The 18,106-nt window shown below is 57.5% G+C and overlaps 2 protein-coding genes and 1 non-coding gene across 3 annotated transcripts in view; 2 read left to right on the forward strand and 1 right to left on the reverse strand.

Moving 5' to 3' along the window:
- Positions 1-1,090: 1,090 nt before the first annotated feature.
- On the forward strand, positions 1,091-11,299 carry R3HDM4 (R3H domain containing 4). The gene is made up of 8 exons (XM_004378523.2): positions 1,091-1,225; positions 6,775-6,929; positions 7,446-7,570; positions 8,006-8,129; positions 8,312-8,397; positions 8,775-8,860; positions 8,940-8,995; positions 10,265-11,299. The coding sequence occupies exons 1-8, from the start codon at positions 1,143-1,145 to the stop codon at positions 10,366-10,368; spliced, it is 819 nt and encodes a 272-aa protein (XP_004378580.1). The 5' UTR covers positions 1,091-1,142; the 3' UTR covers positions 10,369-11,299.
- A 2,957-nt stretch (positions 11,300-14,256) lies between these two features.
- LOC111820978 (U6 spliceosomal RNA) lies at positions 14,257-14,363 on the reverse strand. The gene has a single exon (XR_002824467.1). It is a non-coding gene; the product is annotated as a U6 spliceosomal RNA (small nuclear RNA).
- Positions 14,364-14,653: 290 nt separating this feature from the next.
- The window catches only part of MED16 (mediator complex subunit 16), a 17,158-nt gene continuing 13,705 nt past the window's right edge, over positions 14,654-18,106 (forward strand). The window contains exons 1-4 of the mRNA XM_004378690.3: positions 14,654-14,775; positions 15,684-15,853; positions 16,631-16,738; positions 17,019-17,188. Coding sequence (XP_004378747.1) covers positions 15,721-15,853; positions 16,631-16,738; positions 17,019-17,188 — 411 coding nt within the window. The 5' untranslated portion in view covers positions 14,654-14,775; positions 15,684-15,720. The remainder of the gene's footprint in view (positions 14,776-15,683; positions 15,854-16,630; positions 16,739-17,018; positions 17,189-18,106) is intronic.

Raw genomic sequence — 18,106 nt, forward strand, 5'->3', positions numbered from 1 at the left:
GCCAGATCAGGAAACCCAAACCTTCCCCCCACCCCCCTAGTCCCCACCCGGTCACCACTGCCAGAAGTCTCCCAACTTCCATCACCATCAATTCCTTTTGCCTCTCTTCAAATGTATATACATGAGGTCACACAGTATTTTCGTTTTGGGTCATTCAAAGGTTCCTCCTCCCTTTTTTCTTTGTTTCTCATTGTTCTTTATTTGTTAAAGCGACCTGGTCATGTGTTCTGTACAATTTCCACCAGGTTGGTAGGCTGCATCCTTATGGTGTTGTTTAACATGGCCCTCGGTTCCCCTACATTTCTTGAAGACTGAACAGTGGAGTCTAGAGTCTAGAGCAGGTTTAATTCCTGCTCTAAAATCTTCTGTAGCTCCGCATAGCTCTGGGCTAAAAACCAGACCTGTCACCCCAGGGACACCAGGCTTGTGGGGTCTGTCCCCCTCCCCTCCACCTCCACTTCCCCATGCTCGGCCATTACCGTGCTGGGGCCACTCTGTATGCCATGGGCCTTTGCACAGGCTGTTCCCCTCTGCTTGGCACATCTTTCCTGCTGCATGGGGAAGCCCCCGACCACCTGGGTAGCCCCCCCACTCTCTCCCCACCCCGCTTATGGTCACCGCGGGTCCCCAGCACCTAGCCCTGGTCGCAGCACTCAGTGGGCGTTTACTGAGTGAATAAACCCTAAAGGCAGAGGGGGTGGGGGCAGCTCTTGTCCTACTTTTAAACATGAGTAAACTGAGGCCGAGAACAGCTGTGCTCCGGGGGTGCGCTTTAATGGAGGACTCCCCTCGTCGGTGATGGGGTGAGTATGTGTCATTCCGTCAACCCCCCTGCCTCCGAAGAGGACGCCCCCCCTTCAGTTTCCCCCTCTGTCCACCTGGGACTGGCTTCCCGCTCGGCCTCAGTTTCCCCGTCTGTCCAACGGGGGCTGGTTTCTTCCTTGCCCCCAGCCTCAGTTTCCCCGCGCGTCCTCCCGAGGGCTGGTCTCCAGGCCGGCCCGCAGCCCGAGTCCCGGCAGCACCGTCAGCGGTCCCGCCCCGCGCGTCCAGCCGCCAGGCTCCGCCCGGGCCCGCCTCCGGGCGTCCGTCACTTCCTGCCCGGCCCCTCGAAGGCCCTGCCGGGCGGCGGTGGCCACAGAGGCATGGTGGCGCTGGAGAACCCGGAGGGCGGCTCGGAAGAGGCGGCGACGGTGGCGGAGGTCTCCCCCGGCGGGCGGCGGATGCTGTGAGCGCCGGCGGGGCCGGGGGCGGGCGGGCGACCCCGGGCTCCGAGCCGCCTCCCTGTGTCCCCTCCTGTCCGGATCTCTGGCTTCAGCCCCGGGCCCTGCCCCACCCCTCTTCCTCGGTTTACCTCCCGCGAAGCTGGGGGGGGGGCATTATTGTTACCCAGGTATTTACCTGGCGGGCGAGGAAACCGCCCCACACGTACCCGGGTATTTACTGGTGGGGGCGGGGCACACCCTGTTTTACAGCTTCCCATAGTCGAGGGGCCTGGGGGCCCGGTCCCGGGTATCTGTTGCCTGGAAGGCTTTCACCTGCCTGGGATCCGGGGTCCCTTGTCACCAGCTCGGGTGTGATGGTGCTGCGGGCCAGGGTACCGGAATCGGGCAGCTGTTGTGGGGATTTTCGCGCACGCGGTGGGGTACTCCGGCTCCCCAATCGGGGTATTTCGCGGCCGGCCGGCCCCTAGCTACCCATCTGGGGTGATCAGCCCACCTTTCTGGGTAGACAGGGCTCTTTGTTTTTCCCAGTGAACACCCAGATTAAAGAGGGGGGAGGTCACACCGGGTCAAACAGGAGTCAGTCTGTCCTCCACCTGGAAGCAAGAGGCCTGTCTGTGAGTATTTACCCCGCGGGCCACCGGCCCCTTTAACCTGGGTGTTGACGCAGAAACCCGGGTGGCCTCTGGAGGCTTACCCCCGCTTGAGGGGGGAGAAGGGAGGAGGCCGGATGTCTGGGATTCCCGGGTCCCTTTCTGCCACCCCCCAGTGCCAGCAGTGCAGCCAGCAGGCTCTCCACCCCTCTGTGCCTCAGTTTCCCCATCTGTAAAAGGAGATCAGAACAGTGTCTTCTCCCAGTTAGGAGTCAATGACCCAGCGCTGGGAAGTGTTGGGCAAACAGGAATTTCCAATCTTTTAAAAAATCTTTAATGATTATTTTAAACATCTTAGTGTTTTAATTATTTTTAAAAAGGATTTTATTCGATCATTTAATTATTTTTTACTGTTACTGTTATCTTAAAGTAGAGGGCCAGCGAAAAAGAGGAAGACCCTCAAGGAGAAGGACTGACACAGTGGCTGCAAGAATGGGCTCAAGCATAACCGTTGTGAGGATGGCACAGGACCGGGCAGGGTTTCATTCTGTTGTACACGGGGTTGCTAGGAGTCGGAACCAACTCGATGCCACCTAACAAACTTCCCTTATTGCTGTTGTTGTTGTTGGGTGCTGTGAAGTCCGTTCTGACTCACAGTGACCCTATGTGACGGAGTAGAACTGCCCCACAGGGTTTTCTAGGCTGTCATCTTTATCGGAGCAGATTATGAGGCCTTTCTTCTGTGGCACCACTGGGTGGGTGGGTTTGAACCACCAACCTTTAGGTTAGCAGCTGAGTGCTTAACTGTTGCGTCCCCAGGGCTCCTCTGTTACTGTTACTTTATTGTTATTAATATCTCCACCTGGGTTTTTACCTAGAGGCTGTGGAGTCCCCACAGACGTGGGTGTTTATGTGGAGGAGGGACAGATGTCTCTTTTAAGCAGAGCTTTAACCACCCCAAGGGGGAGTCTGTACAGCATGGACCCTGCCCCCTCTCTTCCCTGATCTTTTAAAAACCCGGCCATAGGTAGGTGGTGTGCAAACCAACCAAAACCAATCCCATTGCCGTCGAGTCGATTCCGACTCATAGGAACCCAAAAGAAAAGGGAAAAACGCCCCAAAAGGGTCCCCAAGAAAAACCGGGGGAATCCAAACAACAAACCTTTGGGTAACAACCGAACCCCCAAACCACAACCCAACAAGGCCTGAAGGGGGGGGCAAAAAATAAAAAAGGAAAAGGTTAACAAGCCCCCCCGCCCCTGCCCAACCGGCAATTAACCCCCCCGCCCCTTTACTCCTGGTACACCTTCATCGCAGCCCCCACTTCCTGGGTGTTTAACTGCCAGGCAGATGGGCCCCTCCCCTCGTCCTGGGTGGGGTGGGTGGCTCAGGGAGCCCCCATCTGCCCAGCTGGGCTGAGTCACCTCCGCCCTGAGACTTCAGTTTCCTGCTCCAGGAAGTGGGTTCCCTCTTGCCCGCCCGCTGAGGGTGTGTACCAAAGAAGGTGTGTCCCTGTCCAGCGGGTGGGGCATCACAGGGCCTGTTCCCCCAAAGCCACCCGGCCGTGTGTACTGGGTGCTAACACTCATCGCCCACACCCCATACCCGGGCTCTGGCCTGAGACAGTCCCTGAGCCACTGGCTCTCCCTGGCCAGGCCTGTACCAGCCCTTAGCGCATCTCTGACTTAGCAGCAGCTCTGCAGTCCAGCCCATCTGCTCTCATCAAACACTGGCAACTTCCAGGGTGCAACTGTTCCCTGAGGCCTGCCGGGTCCAGGAAGCCTCAGATGCCCCCTCTGGGTCCTCAGTCTCCCCTTCTGTAAAGTGGCCTGGTTGGGGGGGGTGCAGGAAGCAGGTGAGCAGGCACTTGGTGGGTGTGTAAGCAGAAGGTTAGTTGTCTGTTCAGTAAGCATGTCATGGATGCCCACTCTCAGCTGGCTGACCCACCTGCTTTGTTTGGGTGGGGCTCCGCATCTATGGGGAGGTGATGAAGGAGTGAGGCAGTAAATGGACCAGCTGGTTTTGGACACTGGCTGGTGCTGGGGTGAGTTGCTGCTGGTGGGTTTTCAGGGAGGCAAGATTTGGGCAGAGACCAGAATAAGCCAGGGAAAGGATGCTCTAGGCAGGGAGCTCAGCCCGTGCAAAGGCCCTGGGGTAGGACTGTTGCTGGTGAGTTTGAAGCACAGTGAGGAGGCTGGAGAGGAGAGAGGATGGGATCTGGCATAGACATTTTGATGTGTAAACATTTGTGTTTACACGGATGTCCAGCCACCTTCATCACGAGCCTGACTTCCTGAGAGTTTATGAGCTGATTTTCTGCCCTGCCCGCTTCTGCCCAGCCCCTCCGGTAGGGACTGGTGACTCCAGGCCCCACACCCTGCCCCAGAGGCCAAACCATTCTTATCTCCTGTTGGAACCCAGCTGAAATCAGCAAGCTTGAATTGATGGTGGGACTCCCTTTCCAGTGCTCAGCTCAGCATTGAAGACCCAGGAGGGCATGATGATCCCCCACATGCCTGTGGGGGACCAGGCAGGGGAACAGGCAGAGCCTCTAAGGCCAGGCCAAGGAGGAGCTGGGCCTTGCCCCAAAGGTGCTGGGGAGCCCTGGGCAGTGTTTGAGCAGGGGAGGGGCCAGTCCTGTGTTTGGTGGCCCGAGGGAGAAGCCAGGGGACCGAGGTCCAGAGTGGACCCCTGCTCTGGGCCCATGAGGGAAGCAGGGTGGCTCAGTGGCTCCGGGTGAGCCGTCCTGCTCAGACCTGGGTTCAAATCCCAGCTGTGCCCCTTGCATGCATAAAAAGGACAGAAAGAGCCCCAGTTCCTGGAGCCTCAGATGCCCATCTGTAAAATGGGGGTGGCCCCAGGTCACGTGTCCTGAGAGCTCAAGCTTTGCCTGTCACCAGGTCCTGCCCTACACTGACGTCATGGACAACTCCCTTTGACTTGGCCTCTGTTATCGGCCTCCCCAGGCGGTCTCTTGGGCTCTGTCTAGCTGTCAGATGGAGATGCAGGTGCTGGGGCTTCCTAGAGGCCACGAGTGAGTCTGAGCTGGAACGAGGCTCGAGCCGGGGGAGGCCGCCCTTGCGCTGTGTCTGACCGTTGCCCTGTGTAACCGCTGGAGTTCAGTGAGTGCTCACCGGATGCCATGCTGTGGGCTCAGGGCTTGGTTCACCCTGTCCTGCCCCAGCCACCCTTGTTGCTACCACTCAGCAGCTGTGTGATCTTGGGACAGTGACTTCTCTTTGTGCCTCGGTTTACAAATCTGTAAAATGGGTTTCCAAATAATAGTACCTGCCTTCTGGGGCTATGGTAAAGGAGATGTTGCTATGATCAAGATCATGAATGGTGTGGCCAAGGGGTGATCTCCCTGTCACAGGGGAAGACCAAGCAGGTAGCAGCTGAGACAGAAGGGGAGGTGTCTGCCCTGCCTCCCCTTGGCTCTTGGTACCCCCTTTCAGACCCACAGGCACTGCAGGGACTATTCTTATCCCCACTTTGCGGACAGTGAACGCGAAGCTCCAGGTGGCACAGTGAAGAGGTATCCTAGCGGAGATCTGAACCCCGGGGCTGAGATTCCAGGGCTCACTGCCGCTGAGCGAGGGGTCGGTCTCGGCCAGCGAGTTCCCAGTGCCTGGTTCGGGGTCGAAGCCCGGCCTGTGCCCCTACCTGCACGTCCCCTATCAGTGCGTACTTGTGTGCGTGTGAGCTTATCCATCAGATGCTTTTCCACGAGCTCAGTGTTCATAGATTTGGGCCTGAAGTGCCGTCTGTGGATGTTCCCGTGCCCCGCTGCACCTCCTGACAGCGCTGGGTCTCAGTAACCCATGAGATACAACAGCCATTCTGTAAAGTGCACAGACTTGAGGCTCAAGGACGCTTTTCATATGTGTGGACCCCACGAGCACTAACATGACACCTAACCTCTGGCATCTTTCTCCACCGTCCTGAAGTTATGATCCGTTGTGTGGATGGACCACGTTTTGTGTATCCATTGTCTGCTGACGGGCATTTGTGTTGTTTACACCTTTTGGTGATTGTGAACAGTGCTGCCGTGAACGTTGGTGTACAGGTTTTTGGGGGGGCATGTTTTCGTTTTTCTTGGGTACACACCCAGGAGTAGAATTGTGGGTTATATGGTAACTCTATGCTTGACTTTTTGACGAACTGCACACTGTTGAGGAGACCCCATTGGCTAGAGCAGAGTGGGCGAGGGGGCGGGAGTTAGGAGATGGGGTGGGGGGGAATCCCGGTACCCCAGACGCTTTAGAGGTCAGACTCCACCACAGCCCTTGCTGTGTGAGGGTCCTTGAGCCAGGTGGGGACTGTCCTCTGCAGTTCCTGGCCTAGAGGTTGGTGGGGGCTGACTAGGCAGGCGGGCGGCTTCTGTCCATCTCCACAATTAATGCCATTTACTCAGAAAAGGGCGGATTAGCTCCAAGGGGGGCTGCTCTGGTCCCTTCCTGTCCCCAGCCCCCTCCCCAGACTTGGAGCGGACTTGGGGGTGAGAGGCAAATGGGCTAGAGCATCACCTTGAGCTTCTGGGGGCTCTTTCCTGGTTTCGTTGCCGGGCCCCAGGAAGCTCAATAAAATCAAGTCTCTTGAGGAACCCCAAGGGGAGCCCTGGAGGCTCTGGGCCTCACTGCATTGCAGCTAAAATCCAGAAGGCTGGGGGTGGAGGGGCCGGCTTGTCTCAGACACCCAGCAGCTGTATGACTTCAGGCTGGTGTCTTCTCCCCTCTGCACCTTGGCTTACTATCTGTCATCACAATTGTACCTGCCTCCCAGGTGATGTCAGGGTGAGACAAAATGAGGATTTTAAGGGTATAGAACTTGGCACATTGAAGGGGGTGAGCTTCCCGTCACTGGGGGAAACCAAGCAGGCAGTAGCCATGATGGGGTTCTGGCCAGGGGTCCTGACTTGTCTTGGCCCTGAGGACCACACCCTCCCACCCCCCGGCCCGCAGGCCCCTGCCAGGCTGCCTGCCTGCTCTGGCTGGCTCCCAGGTGAAGAGGTTCTCAGCCTCCAAGCGGAAGCAGCATTTCATCAACCAGGCAGTGCGGAACTCAGACCTTGTGCCCAAGGCCAAGGGGCGAAAGAGCCTCCAGCGCTTGGAGAACAGTGAGCAGGGGTTGGGGGCACCTCCTGGGGGCTCCTAGGCCTCAGATGAGAATGGTGTGCTTGTTGGCATTATCTGTCATCCTTACTGTGAACCCAGCGCTGAGCTGGGCAATGATGGGGACCCAGAGAGGCTTCAGCTCTGGGCCTGGATGGAGGGTCAGGCAACAGTGTCAGACATAGACACCTCTAGTCCCATGGAGTCAGGACTGGGCCAGAGGGAGCTCCGGGCATTGAAGCTGGGGCTTTGAAGGATGTGTAGGAGTTCGATAAGTCAGGGTGAGATTGAAGGAGTTCTAGAGGCTGAATGGTTTCTGTGCATTCTGGGAGGGGCAGCCAGCGCATGGGGGTGGAGAGGTGAGCATGAACCAGAGTGTGAAAGATCCAGATGCAGAGGTCTGGGGAGGCTGGGGTGGCTAAGGGATTTGGGAGGAGAGAAGGATGATTCATGGGTCCCCATGGAGCCCAGGGGGCTTGGAATGATACACCCTGGCCCAGAGACTATCTATTTCCACCCAGCCCAGTACCTCCTGACCTTGTTGGAGTCAAATGGGGGCACGCCTGGCCTGGAGGATGGGGACCTGGCACCTCCTGCAGCACCCGGCATTTTCGCTGAGGCCTGCAATAATGCGACCTATGTGGAGGTAGGTCCTGAACCTCTTGTTTCTGCTGCTCCGGCCACACTGGCCTCCTCCCAGGTTCTAGAGCCCCTCATCCTTACTCCCACCACCAGGAGCACCCAGCCCCCTCTGGTCACCCTCAGGGTCTCCAGACCAGGCCAGAACCCCCTGGAACCTTCCAGCACCCACGGTTCATCTGTTCACCACAATTTGGGATGAAAGACAGGACGGGAGATTATGTGACACCCCCACCCCACCCCCGCCTGAGGGCCGCGTCGGCTGAGGTCTCCCCCTCCGGCTTCCCCAGTACCCCACACGGCCGGCACACAGGGGTCCACAGGGAGGCTTTCTGTACTTTGTGTCGTCTGTGTCCATCTGCCAGAAGGAGAAACTGAGGCCCCGAGACTCGAAGCCATCAGCCCCGGGCCTCACAGCGGACCCTGCCTGCCTGTCTTCCAGGTCTGGAACGACTTCATGAACCGCTCCGGGGAGGAGCAGGAGCGGGTGCTCCGCTACCTGGAGGATGAGGGGAAGAGCAAGGCACGGAGGAGGGGACCTGGCCGCTGCGAGGACCGGAGGCCAGGTGCGGCCTGGGCCACATGTGGGCGGGACCGGGTGCGAAGGGGGTGGGGCCTGGTGTGGGCAGAGCCTAGCGTGTGGTGCAGACGGACAGGGGGTGGGGCCTGGGGCACGGGGTGGAGCCTTGGGACCTTTGTGGGCGGGGCCTGACGATTTGTCCCAGCAGCCTCCCATGCGGTCTTGCAGACGACCTGGCCTACACCCCACGCGAGTGCTTCCAGCGCATCAGCCGGCGCCTCCGAGCCATCCTCAAGCGGAGCCGAATCCCCATGGTAAGTGCCAGGCGGAACCTGTTCCTGAGCAAGCGTGGGGCTCATCTGTCCTTTTTGATGGTTCTTTTCACGTCTCAGGTTCTCATTTGGGGGTGGGGTGAAGAGAGACCACGTTACCCAGCATGTGGCATGGAAGACATACCTGTGTGATCGGAGGGTGGGAGGGCTGGGGACAATGAAGGTGGGTATTGCAGGATGTGTAGGAGTTCACCAGGCAGCAGCACAGGACGCTCAAAGGTGCAGAGACGTCAAAGTGCCTGACACCCTTGGAGACGGTTAAGTGGCTTCATGCAGTGGGTCAGAGCTTCAGGTGCTGCCCTGAGCATAGGGGGGTCCCCCCCACAGTCCAGCCTGACCTCCGGGCCTGTCTTTCTCAGGAGACGCTGGAGACCTGGGAAGAGCGGCTGCTGAGGTTCTTCTCGGTGTCCCCCCAGGCCGTCTACACAGCCATGCTGGACAGCAGGTGACTGGGCAGGGCGGGCCTCGAGCTCCCAGGGAGGCTGGCTGCGGCCCCCGCCGCTCACCGCTCTGCTTCTCCACAGCTTCGAGAGGCTCCTGCTTCACGCCGTCTGCCAGTACATGGACCTCATCTCAGCCAGTGAGTGCCCGCTGGCCCCCGGGACTCAGGGTCCACCGGGGTCTGGGTACCCAGCTGGAGGTGTCTGCCAGTGAACCAAGATGAGGCAGTGGGTCTCTGATTGCATTTAATTGGCCAAAGCTCCCTGTGAGCCTGGCCCTGTCCTGGGTGACGCTGGGGACAGACACCCCTCAGTCCACATCTCCAGGGCTGGAGGCTCAGGGGGACCCAGTGGGGGTGATGATACCTGGCCTTGAGGTACCTCGTTGGACCCCGAGATGAGATGCGGGACCTCAGTGTCCAGAGGGTTCTGCTTAGCCATAGCCCCGCCTCCACTGTTCTGCCCGACTATGGGCAAACCCCCCTTTCTGGGCCTGTGACCCTATTTTTACATGTAGCTGCTCTTTATGGTGGTTTTGGGACACAGCCCCCCAGTGATGTCCCCACAGGCCCTTGCTGGCCCCAGGCGCCCCATCTGGTCCTCGCTCCCCACGCTGGTCTCCTCCACCTCCTGCCTGGAGACGGTTTCCATGGAAACCCCCGGATAGTTCCTTCTGCACTCCCTCTGCTGTGGCAGCGGTCTGTGGGCCTCCAGGCCTCCAGGCTGGCCTTTGTTCTTTCAGACTCAGAATGGAGGGGCGTGACTGGGGGGGCTTCTCTGTGGGGGTCAAGCTGGGGCTTGAACACAACAGGAGCCGCCCAAGTGAGATAGGGTATGGGGGGGTGGGGGAGAGTCCTGGGCAGAGGGGAAAAGCCAGGGCAGAGGCTCAGGCAGGACTGAGCTTAGGCACAGACAGGTCAGTTTTTGCAGGTGGGGGTGGGGGGAGATGAGGCTGGCAGAGACTGGGCCATCCAGGGTCTTGATGCTTCAGAGTCAGCTCAAGCTGCCACCTGCAGGGCAGGGGTAGGGGCTGGGAGACCAGGACATTGCTTAAGGCACATACTTGAGTGTTAGCTTGACCTTGGATCTTGCGTGTCTCAGTGTTCCCATCTGTGTAACGGGATGAGTAACAGCAAAGTTGAAACCAGCCACCGGGGAGATGAACAGCACCAGGGGCGTTAATTTTTCTCCAGAGCCAGGCCCTGGGGCCTGACAGGGTCCAGAGTGGACCCAGCCCCTACCCACAGGAGGGTTATAGTCAGCCGGACCCCCCAAAGCAACAGCAGGAAAGATGCTGGGGCACAGCCCTCCTGGCCCCTCCCGGCCCACAGCAACTCTATGTGCCACGACTCTCCCACTCCTTTAATTCTTGCCCCCTCGCCCCCTCGCCCCCTCGCCCCCTCCCGCAGGTGCCGACCTGGAGGGCAGACGGCAGATGAAAGTCAGCAATCGACACCTGGACTTCCTGCCGCCGGGGCTGCTCCTGTCTGCCTACCTGGAGCAGCGCAGCTGATGGCGGCTTCATGGTCCCCCGCCTGGCGCCGAGACCTCCAATACCATCTGCTGAAATAATATCTCTATTATTTTTTAGAATTTGTTATGGAAATCTGCCCTTCCCCTTGGGGTGACTCTTTCTTACCCTTACCCTGTCACAGCCCAGCTATCTCAGGCAAAGGCTAGCAGCTGGGGCTGCCCCAGACCCTCCCTGCCCTGGAGCTCCCCACTCTGGGACTTGTATTTGGGCGGGGAGACCTGGTCTGGGCTCTTCCATGTTCCTTCTTTGCCCCAGCCTGAAGCTCGGGCGAGGAAGGAGAGGCCGGGTTTTTATCACTTTTAATGAATTTGGCATGATTTGTTGTAGATTTTAAACTTCCCTCTCAGGGGAGGAGTACCAAAACTCGCCCCCCCCCCCGCTGAGACATGGTGGGGCTTCATCCAGCCCCTGCTTGACCCTCTCCCTGGTTTTTGCTTGGGTGGGGGGGTGTCTCTGGGGCCCCAGCCTTTGTCCCAGGAGCATCGTGTCTTGGGTGTGTTTGTGCGTGTGTGTGCCCCGCCTCCCGGGCCAGAAGCGGCGTTGTAAGGGCTGGTTTAACCCTCTTTTTGGAACGCACGTCCTCCCCGGTGCCTTTTGGCCAACGTGTTTTTGCTTGTGTGACGTGGGGCAGCTCTACGTGTCCCCTCATGCCCCCACTTCCCTCCCCCGCCTTTGTACTCTGGGGGTCCAGCACTTCCAGCCAGAAGCTTCCATCCTCAGAAAGCCCTGTTCCCCTCCTCTTGTCCCCTCTGTCCCCAAGCCTGGCTCTGGCCTGTTGGGTCAGGGTGCCTCCAACCCCTGCTCAGGTCACCCTGCCCTGGGCTGGGAGAGCAGGGCTGGGGACCCCCCTTCCCAGTGTGTGGCTAATTGTGTTTTGGGGAAAGTGGAGGGTTCAATAAATTTCTGGTGCTCTGGCCTCGGGCTGGGCGGCCTTTTCTTTGGGGCAGGGCTGGGGTGCTGGTCACTGCGGGCTGCAGGCCTGGAGGGAGAAGATTCCCTGATGAGGATGCTGTCCCTGTAGCAGGTCCACAGGAACCCTGTTGGGTGCCGCTGGGCTGTTAATCTCAAATCCCCCCTCCGCCTCTTTTTAGCTGTGTGACCTCGGATGAGTCACTAACCTCTCTGTGCCTCAGTTTCCCCGCATGATAAACGGGGGTGGGCAGGAGGATTACATGAGATAGTGGATGCAGGTAAACCCCTGGCTCGCAGCAGTGACATGATGCTCAGAAATCCATTTCGCTGCACTTGGAGGCAAGTTATGTTTGTTTGCCGTCGACGGTAATTTTGGATCGCCCCCCTCCAGAGTTTCTGTTTTGGAAACTCAGGATGCCAGGGAGGTGGCAGGAGGGGTCTCTGAATGCCACGCCCCGCGCTCCCTCTCCACATGCGTATTTGCTGAGCCGCTTTGAGAGGGAGTTTCAGGCCTGGGGCCCGTCACCCTTAGTTCAGCCCCGGGAACGGGGACTTTCGACACAATTGCGGCACCACCCTGCCTTGAGGAATTTAATCGTGATCCTGTGCGGCCGTCCAATATTCAGACCATTAAAGAAAGATGCCTTTTTACTTTAGAAGAGCTTCAGATTTAGTCATAGGGAAGACAGTTCGGAGAGCCCCACCTCCTTTTTTCACATTTCACATCCGTGTGGCCATTTGTCACAATAACGAACAATACTGATAACGTGGGGAGTCTCCGGGTGACGCAAATGGTTAAGCACTTGATGCCTAACAGACTGGCAGTTCAAACCCACTGTCTCAGTCATCAAGCGCTGCTGTAACAGAAACACCGCAAGTGGATGGCTTCAACAAACACAAGTTTATTCTCCCACAGTCTAGGAGGCTAGAAGTCCAAATTCAGGGCTCCAGCTCCAGGGGAAGGCCTCTCTCTGTCAGCTCTGGGGGAAGGTCCTTGTCATCAATCTTCCCCTGAACTAGGAGCTTCTCAGGCGCAGGGACCCCAGGTCCAAAGGACGTGCTCTGCTCCCTGTGCTGCTTTCTTGGTGGTATGAGGTCCCCCATCTCTCTGCTTGCTTCTCTCTTTTATATCTCAAAAGAGATGGGCTCAAGACACAGTCCGATCTTGTAGATTGAGTCCTGCCTCATTAACATAACTGCTGATAATCCCATCTCATCAACATCATAGAGATAGGATTTACAACACATGGGAAAATCACATCGGATAACAAAATGGTGGACAATCACACAATACTGGGAATCATGGTCCAGCCAAGTTAACAAGATATTTTTGGGGGACACAATTCAATCCATGGCACTCACCTAGAGGCTCCTCGGAAGAAAGATCTGGTGATCTGCTTCCAAAAGGTCACAGCCTTGAAAACCCTGTTGAGCTCAGTTCTGCTCTGCACATATGGGGTCACTATGTATTGACATTGACTGGACAGCAAACAACAATATTGAGACATTATTATTAACGAAGGACCACACTTTATTCAAATTTCCTTCATTTTTCCCTAATGTCTTGTTTCTGTCCCAGGACCCCATCCGGGGCCCACGTGACATTCAGTCCTTGCATCTCCTCAGGCTCCTCTGGGCAATAACGGTCTCTCAGACTTTCCCTGTTTTTGAGACCTTGATGGTTTTGAGGGGTGCTGCTCAGGAATTTTGTGGGAGGCCCCTCGATTGGTGTTTGGCGTCGTTCTCATGACGAGACTGAGGCTGTGGGTTTTGGGGAGGAAACCTCAGGGGTGAGGTGCCCTCCTCATCCCACCATATCAGGGTGCATACCGTCCACGTGGCCCATCACTGTGACGTTGATTTGCTCACCTGGCTGAGGTGTGTTTTCAGGTGTCTCCACTGTGAAGTGCCCCCTTCACCCCTTTCCACACTGTGCCCTTTGGACGGACATCACTCTGCGCAGCCACACTGAGGGGTGGGCGTGAGGGTGGCGAATCTACAGAAATTATTTTGAATTCTACAGGGAGATCTGTCTCTTCTCCCTCATTCATTTATTTACCCAATCATCTATTTATAGCACTATGAACTCAAGAGTATTTACTTCATACTTTGGATTATAATCCAATACGGCTTTATTTTGTTGCTCAAATTATTCCAGGTCAGCCCTTGGGAGCTCTTACGGTTGTCTCCTGCGTCCTTTCAACGTACGCCATCATCGTGCGGGGTTTTTACTGAGCATTTCCTTATTTTCTGGCACTACAAGACGCTCCTGGTGCATTTGGTATATTTCTGCCCCCTCCTAGAACTGGCCGTTTCTCCAAGGAGCCTTGTTCTTTCTATCCGGGAGTGATTTTAGGAACCAAGATCTGGGCGCTGGCTGTGCGCGATTCCATTTTAACATGTGTTTAAAACATGTCAAGACAGATGTTGAAAACGGAAATCCAAACGTTAGGTCGAGGTGGTGCGTGCCCAGCGCGGGGGCGGAAGAACCGGCTGGAGTGACCAGCGCGGGGCATTATCTGGGAGGTGGTTCCTAGAGGGCAAGCTTTGGGCATCGAGGTGTAGGCTGCGGAGTTGAGGTGCTCTGGGGAGCTGGGGTGCACTAGGGCCGTGGTCTCCCCACGTTTCCACCGCAGGCTGCATCGACGCGAACCGGGTTCGAGCCCCGCCCTTCCAAATTCGGAATTGTGCGGGCCTCCTCCCGCTCTGCGCGCGTCTGGATCCAAGCCTGCCTGGCTTCTGCGTCTTCGCCCAGGCGGTGCACGCCACCCGGTGCACCGTTCCCTGAAATCTGAGAACGTTTTCCTCGGTGGCCCAAGCGGGGCAGGGTTCGGGGGTGGGGGCGGAAGAGAATGAGATTTTGTGAAAGAAATTAGGTTCGGAACTGGGAGCGCCCCTAAGGGGACAAGTCTTGGAGCCTCAGTTTCTCCACTGGTGAAAACTGAAAATGACAACCAAAATATGGAACGCTTCACGAATTTGCGTGTCATCCTTGCGCAGGGGCCATGCTAATCTTCTCTGTATCGTTCCAATTTTAGTATATGTGCTGCCGAAGCAAGCACAAATACATGGCTCACCTCTCCTTTATTTATAGTGCCTGTACTATATCTCTTTACACTTAGGGTTCACTCTTCTTAAAAAGTTTAGCAATTTACAGATTCTTTTTGTGATATTAGTAAAACACATGGCGTAATAACGAAACTTTTTAGATATTAACTGGAGTTGAGAAAGTTCTTGTTGTTCTACCAAATATAATTGCGCGGTGGCTGCTGGGAAGACGTTCCATGTAAATAAGGCACCGTATCCAAATTAATGACAGCTGAGGCGGAGCCGGAGCCACCGCCGTCCCAGAAGTCTCTGCGAAGCTGCGGCGGCGACTCTTTGGTCCCGGGGAATATGGCGGTGCCGGAGCCGGAGGGTTAGCGCGAGTGCAGGCCGTCACCGCCCGATCGGCTTGGCGCACGGGCCAGCGAGGTAAGCGCGGCGCTGCGGGGACCCGGCGGGGGTGTCCGGCGTCCGGACGGTGCCCGCGGCCCCGGGGAGCGCGGCCCAGAGTAGGTGGAGGTAGCCGGGGGCGGGACCTCGGGGGCCAGCGGTCCGGGGGGCGGGGCTTGTACGGTCAGGGGGCGGGGTCTGGGCGCAAAGGGTGCTGGGTACGCGGCGCTGAGCGCGTAGGGGACGGGCCTAGAGATTGTTAAACGGAAATTTGGGGAGAATCGGGGCAAGGACTGGAGAGGAAACGCTGCTTGGGGCGGGGCCTGTGGGTCAGAGGGCGGGGTCTGGGGAGTCAAGGGGGCTGGGTAGGCGACCTGGCCTAGGGCGCGTTGGCGTAGGGTCCCTCGCGTGAAGTCTGGGGAGAGTTTGGGGCGGGGCCCGATTCCCCGATCGCCACGAATCTGGGTCAGTGCCGTCCCCCGCCCTGGTCCTCCGTGTGCTGCCCTTGTCTCCCGCAGCCTCCTTCAGACGGCCACCGGGGTCCTGAGTCCTCCCCGCCCACAGGGCCCTCCACAGCCTGCCTGTCCCCTCCCTGCCCTTCCCTTCTCCTCCGTCTTGCTCACTCCCTTTAGCCACAGCCACACACCTGGTTTCCTCCAACTCACCAGGCTCAGTTCTGTCTCAGGGCCTTTGCACGTGCTGTTACCACGCCTGGACGCTCTTCCCCCAGATGTCTGGTGCCTCCTTCCCCCACACCTGTGCTCACATATCACCTCCCCACGTACAACTGCAGATCCTTACTCCCCACCCCACCCCCCAACCCCCACATTAGAGTCCAGGGCAGGGATTTGGTCTGTTTTGCTCATTCCTGCGGTATGTCCAGGGTCCAGGGCGGCACGTGGCACACTGCAGGCGCCAACATCAATGACAAGCCCTCCCTCCCTCAGGAGCCAGTGACATCCGTGGCGTGGGGCGGGCAGCATAATGGACCTAGCTTACGTCTGCGAGTGGGAGAAATGGCCCAGGAGCACCCTCTGCCCTTCGGTGCCCCTGGCTTGTGCCTGGTCCTGCCGCAACCTCATCGCCTTCACCACGGACCTCCGGAATGATGATCAAGGTGCGCTGGCCCCACCATGCTCTTGCCCCTGGACTCCTATGGAGCCACCACTGTGAAGCTTGGGCTCAGGCCTGCCTGTGACCTTGGCGACACCCCTCACCTAGCGGGTGACCTGGGCATCCAGCCTGCTCAGAGTTTCCTGGTCTGTAACTTGGGGGGCAGTGGGAGCCCCAGCCTCACAAGGGTGCAGGGGGTGAACACAGAGTCCTCCCATGCCTGGGGCCCATAAGGCGCTTGGGGTCACCCCTGTGGGATGCAGCAGGGACTGGGGCAGTGGGTCACTGAGGCTTGTTTGGAGACTCACTCACCCTGTTCTCCGTTCACTCTTTGAACACGAGTCGCTGTCTGGCTTTTGAAAGCCCCTGAGGTACACAGTGCCCAGGCCTATCTTTCCACCATTGTCTGCATGATACGTGCTCATTAGAGAAAATTAGAAAAGCACAGAAAACCAGAACGAGGAAAAAGAACCACCTGTTACCTTTCACGGACAAGTGCTCACTGCTAGCATTTTGGGTTCATTTTCTCCCATTTTCGTTTTCTGTGCCTTTTGTGAGAACATGGTTGTAATCACATTGGCGGCAGTGTGTTCCCTACCTACCTCTGTTCCCCTGGCGGGTCACACGTGTACCTTGCTGTGTCACCATCGCCTTCCGCGTGATTGGCGGAAGCGCTGTGGCCTCCCTGTGAGTGGGGTCTTCGGTGGGCTGCTCAGTCCAGCCTGCCTGGGGTCCTCGGGGTGCACCTTCCAGACCGTGCTGACCACGCCCCGTCCTGCAGACCTGACCCGCATGATCCACATCCTGGACACGGAACACCCCTGGGATGTGCACTCCATCGACTCGGAGCACCGCGAGGCCATTACCTGCCTCGAGTGGGACCAGTCAGGTGAGGGGGGGCCTGGATTGGGCTGCGGTACACTCACGTCCCCGAGTCCAGAACTGGGACTTGGACCTAATGCTGTAAATCCCTCCTGCTCACTGTGTCCACGTTTCCTGAGCGCACCTCATGCTGCCCAACTGCTGGGCCTTTGCCCAGGCCATGCCCTGCACCAGGCATGCTTCTCATACCATCTTTGCCTTTCGAAACCTGTCCCCTCTTCCCAGGGCCCTTGGGAGTCTGCCTTGCCCACTGCGGAAGGTTTGTGATGCAGGTATGTCCCCTGCAGGCTCCCGGCTCCTGTCAGCTGACGCTGATGGGCAGATCAAGTGCTGGAGCATGGCGGACCACCTGGCCAATAGCTGGGAGAGCCCAGTGGGAAGCCTGGTGGAGGGGGATCCCATTGTGGCCCTGTCCTGGCTGCACAATGGAGTGAAGCTGGCCCTGCATGTGGAAAAAGTGAGTGGCCCGCCTGAGCGAGTTGGTGGGTGGGTGAGATCTCGTCATCCTGTCTCCTCCTCTCCCACCACCAGCATCCCCTGATTTTTTGAGCCCTGGACGTTGTTCACACCTGGGATTGAACTCTGGGCACCTGTGTTTTCAACAGGGCTTCACAATGGTTCTGCTCAGTTCAGTCATGCGAGAAACAGACTCGAATTTTTAAACTTAGGGTCAATAGAAAGAAGTCTTGCTAGAGAACAAGGGCAGCATACATGTTGCATAGCAACCAAATCTTTTGCCCTTGGATTTTGAGCACAGTCTTCAGCAGCACTGCCCTGCTCAAAGATGGTGGCCGGTGGATCACTCTCCACAGTCCTGTCAGTGATCCCATCTCATGCATCAGGCTCCCGAAAAGGCTCACTATGGCTCTTCTGAGTTTCCCATTCCAGGGCTTTGACCTGTAACTTTTCCTGTTCCGGGTACCATGTTGAATTTGCCAAATGGTAAAGCTTTGGGTCTGTTCCTGTTCTGCCTCGTCGGCCATGACTGAACTGGTTTGAACCGATTTGAAGACCTGTTTTTCAGTGAGCCACTCATTGAACTGGTTGTTGCTGTTCTCAGCAAGCCACCCATTTAACTGATGGCTGCTGTCTTCAGTCAGCTACCCATTTAACTGATGGCTGCTGTCTTTAGTGAGCCACCCATTTAACTGACGGCTGCTGTCTTCAGTCAGCCACCCGTTTAACTGACGGCTGCAGTCTTCAGTCAACCACCCGTTTAACTGACGGCTGCTGTCTTCAGTAAGCCACCCGTTTAACTGACGGCTGCTGTCTTCAGTCAGCCACCCGTTTAACTGACGGCTGCTGTCTTCAGTCAACCACCCGTTTAACTGATGGCTGCTGTCTTCAGTCAACCACCCGTTTAACTGATGGCTGC

The sequence above is a fragment of the Trichechus manatus genome, unplaced genomic scaffold (genome assembly GCF_000243295.1).
Source record: "Trichechus manatus latirostris isolate Lorelei unplaced genomic scaffold, TriManLat1.0 scaffold00057, whole genome shotgun sequence".
NCBI classification, from domain to species: Eukaryota; Metazoa; Chordata; class Mammalia; order Sirenia; family Trichechidae; genus Trichechus; species Trichechus manatus.

What these genes read in the sequence shown, in the direction of transcription:
- R3HDM4 (XM_004378523.2), top strand. Translation starts at nt 1,143, where the DNA reads ATGGTGGCGCTGGAGAACCCGGAGGGCGGCTCGGAAGAGGCGGCGACG. An exon ending in CTGCGAGGACCGGAGGCCAG is followed by an intron (nt 8,130 to 8,311) that starts GTGCGGCCTGGG and finishes GCGGTCTTGCAG; the next exon opens with ACGACCTGGCCTACACCCCA. An exon ending in AGCGGAGCCGAATCCCCATG is followed by an intron (nt 8,398 to 8,774) that starts GTAAGTGCCAGG and finishes TGTCTTTCTCAG; the next exon opens with GAGACGCTGGAGACCTGGGA.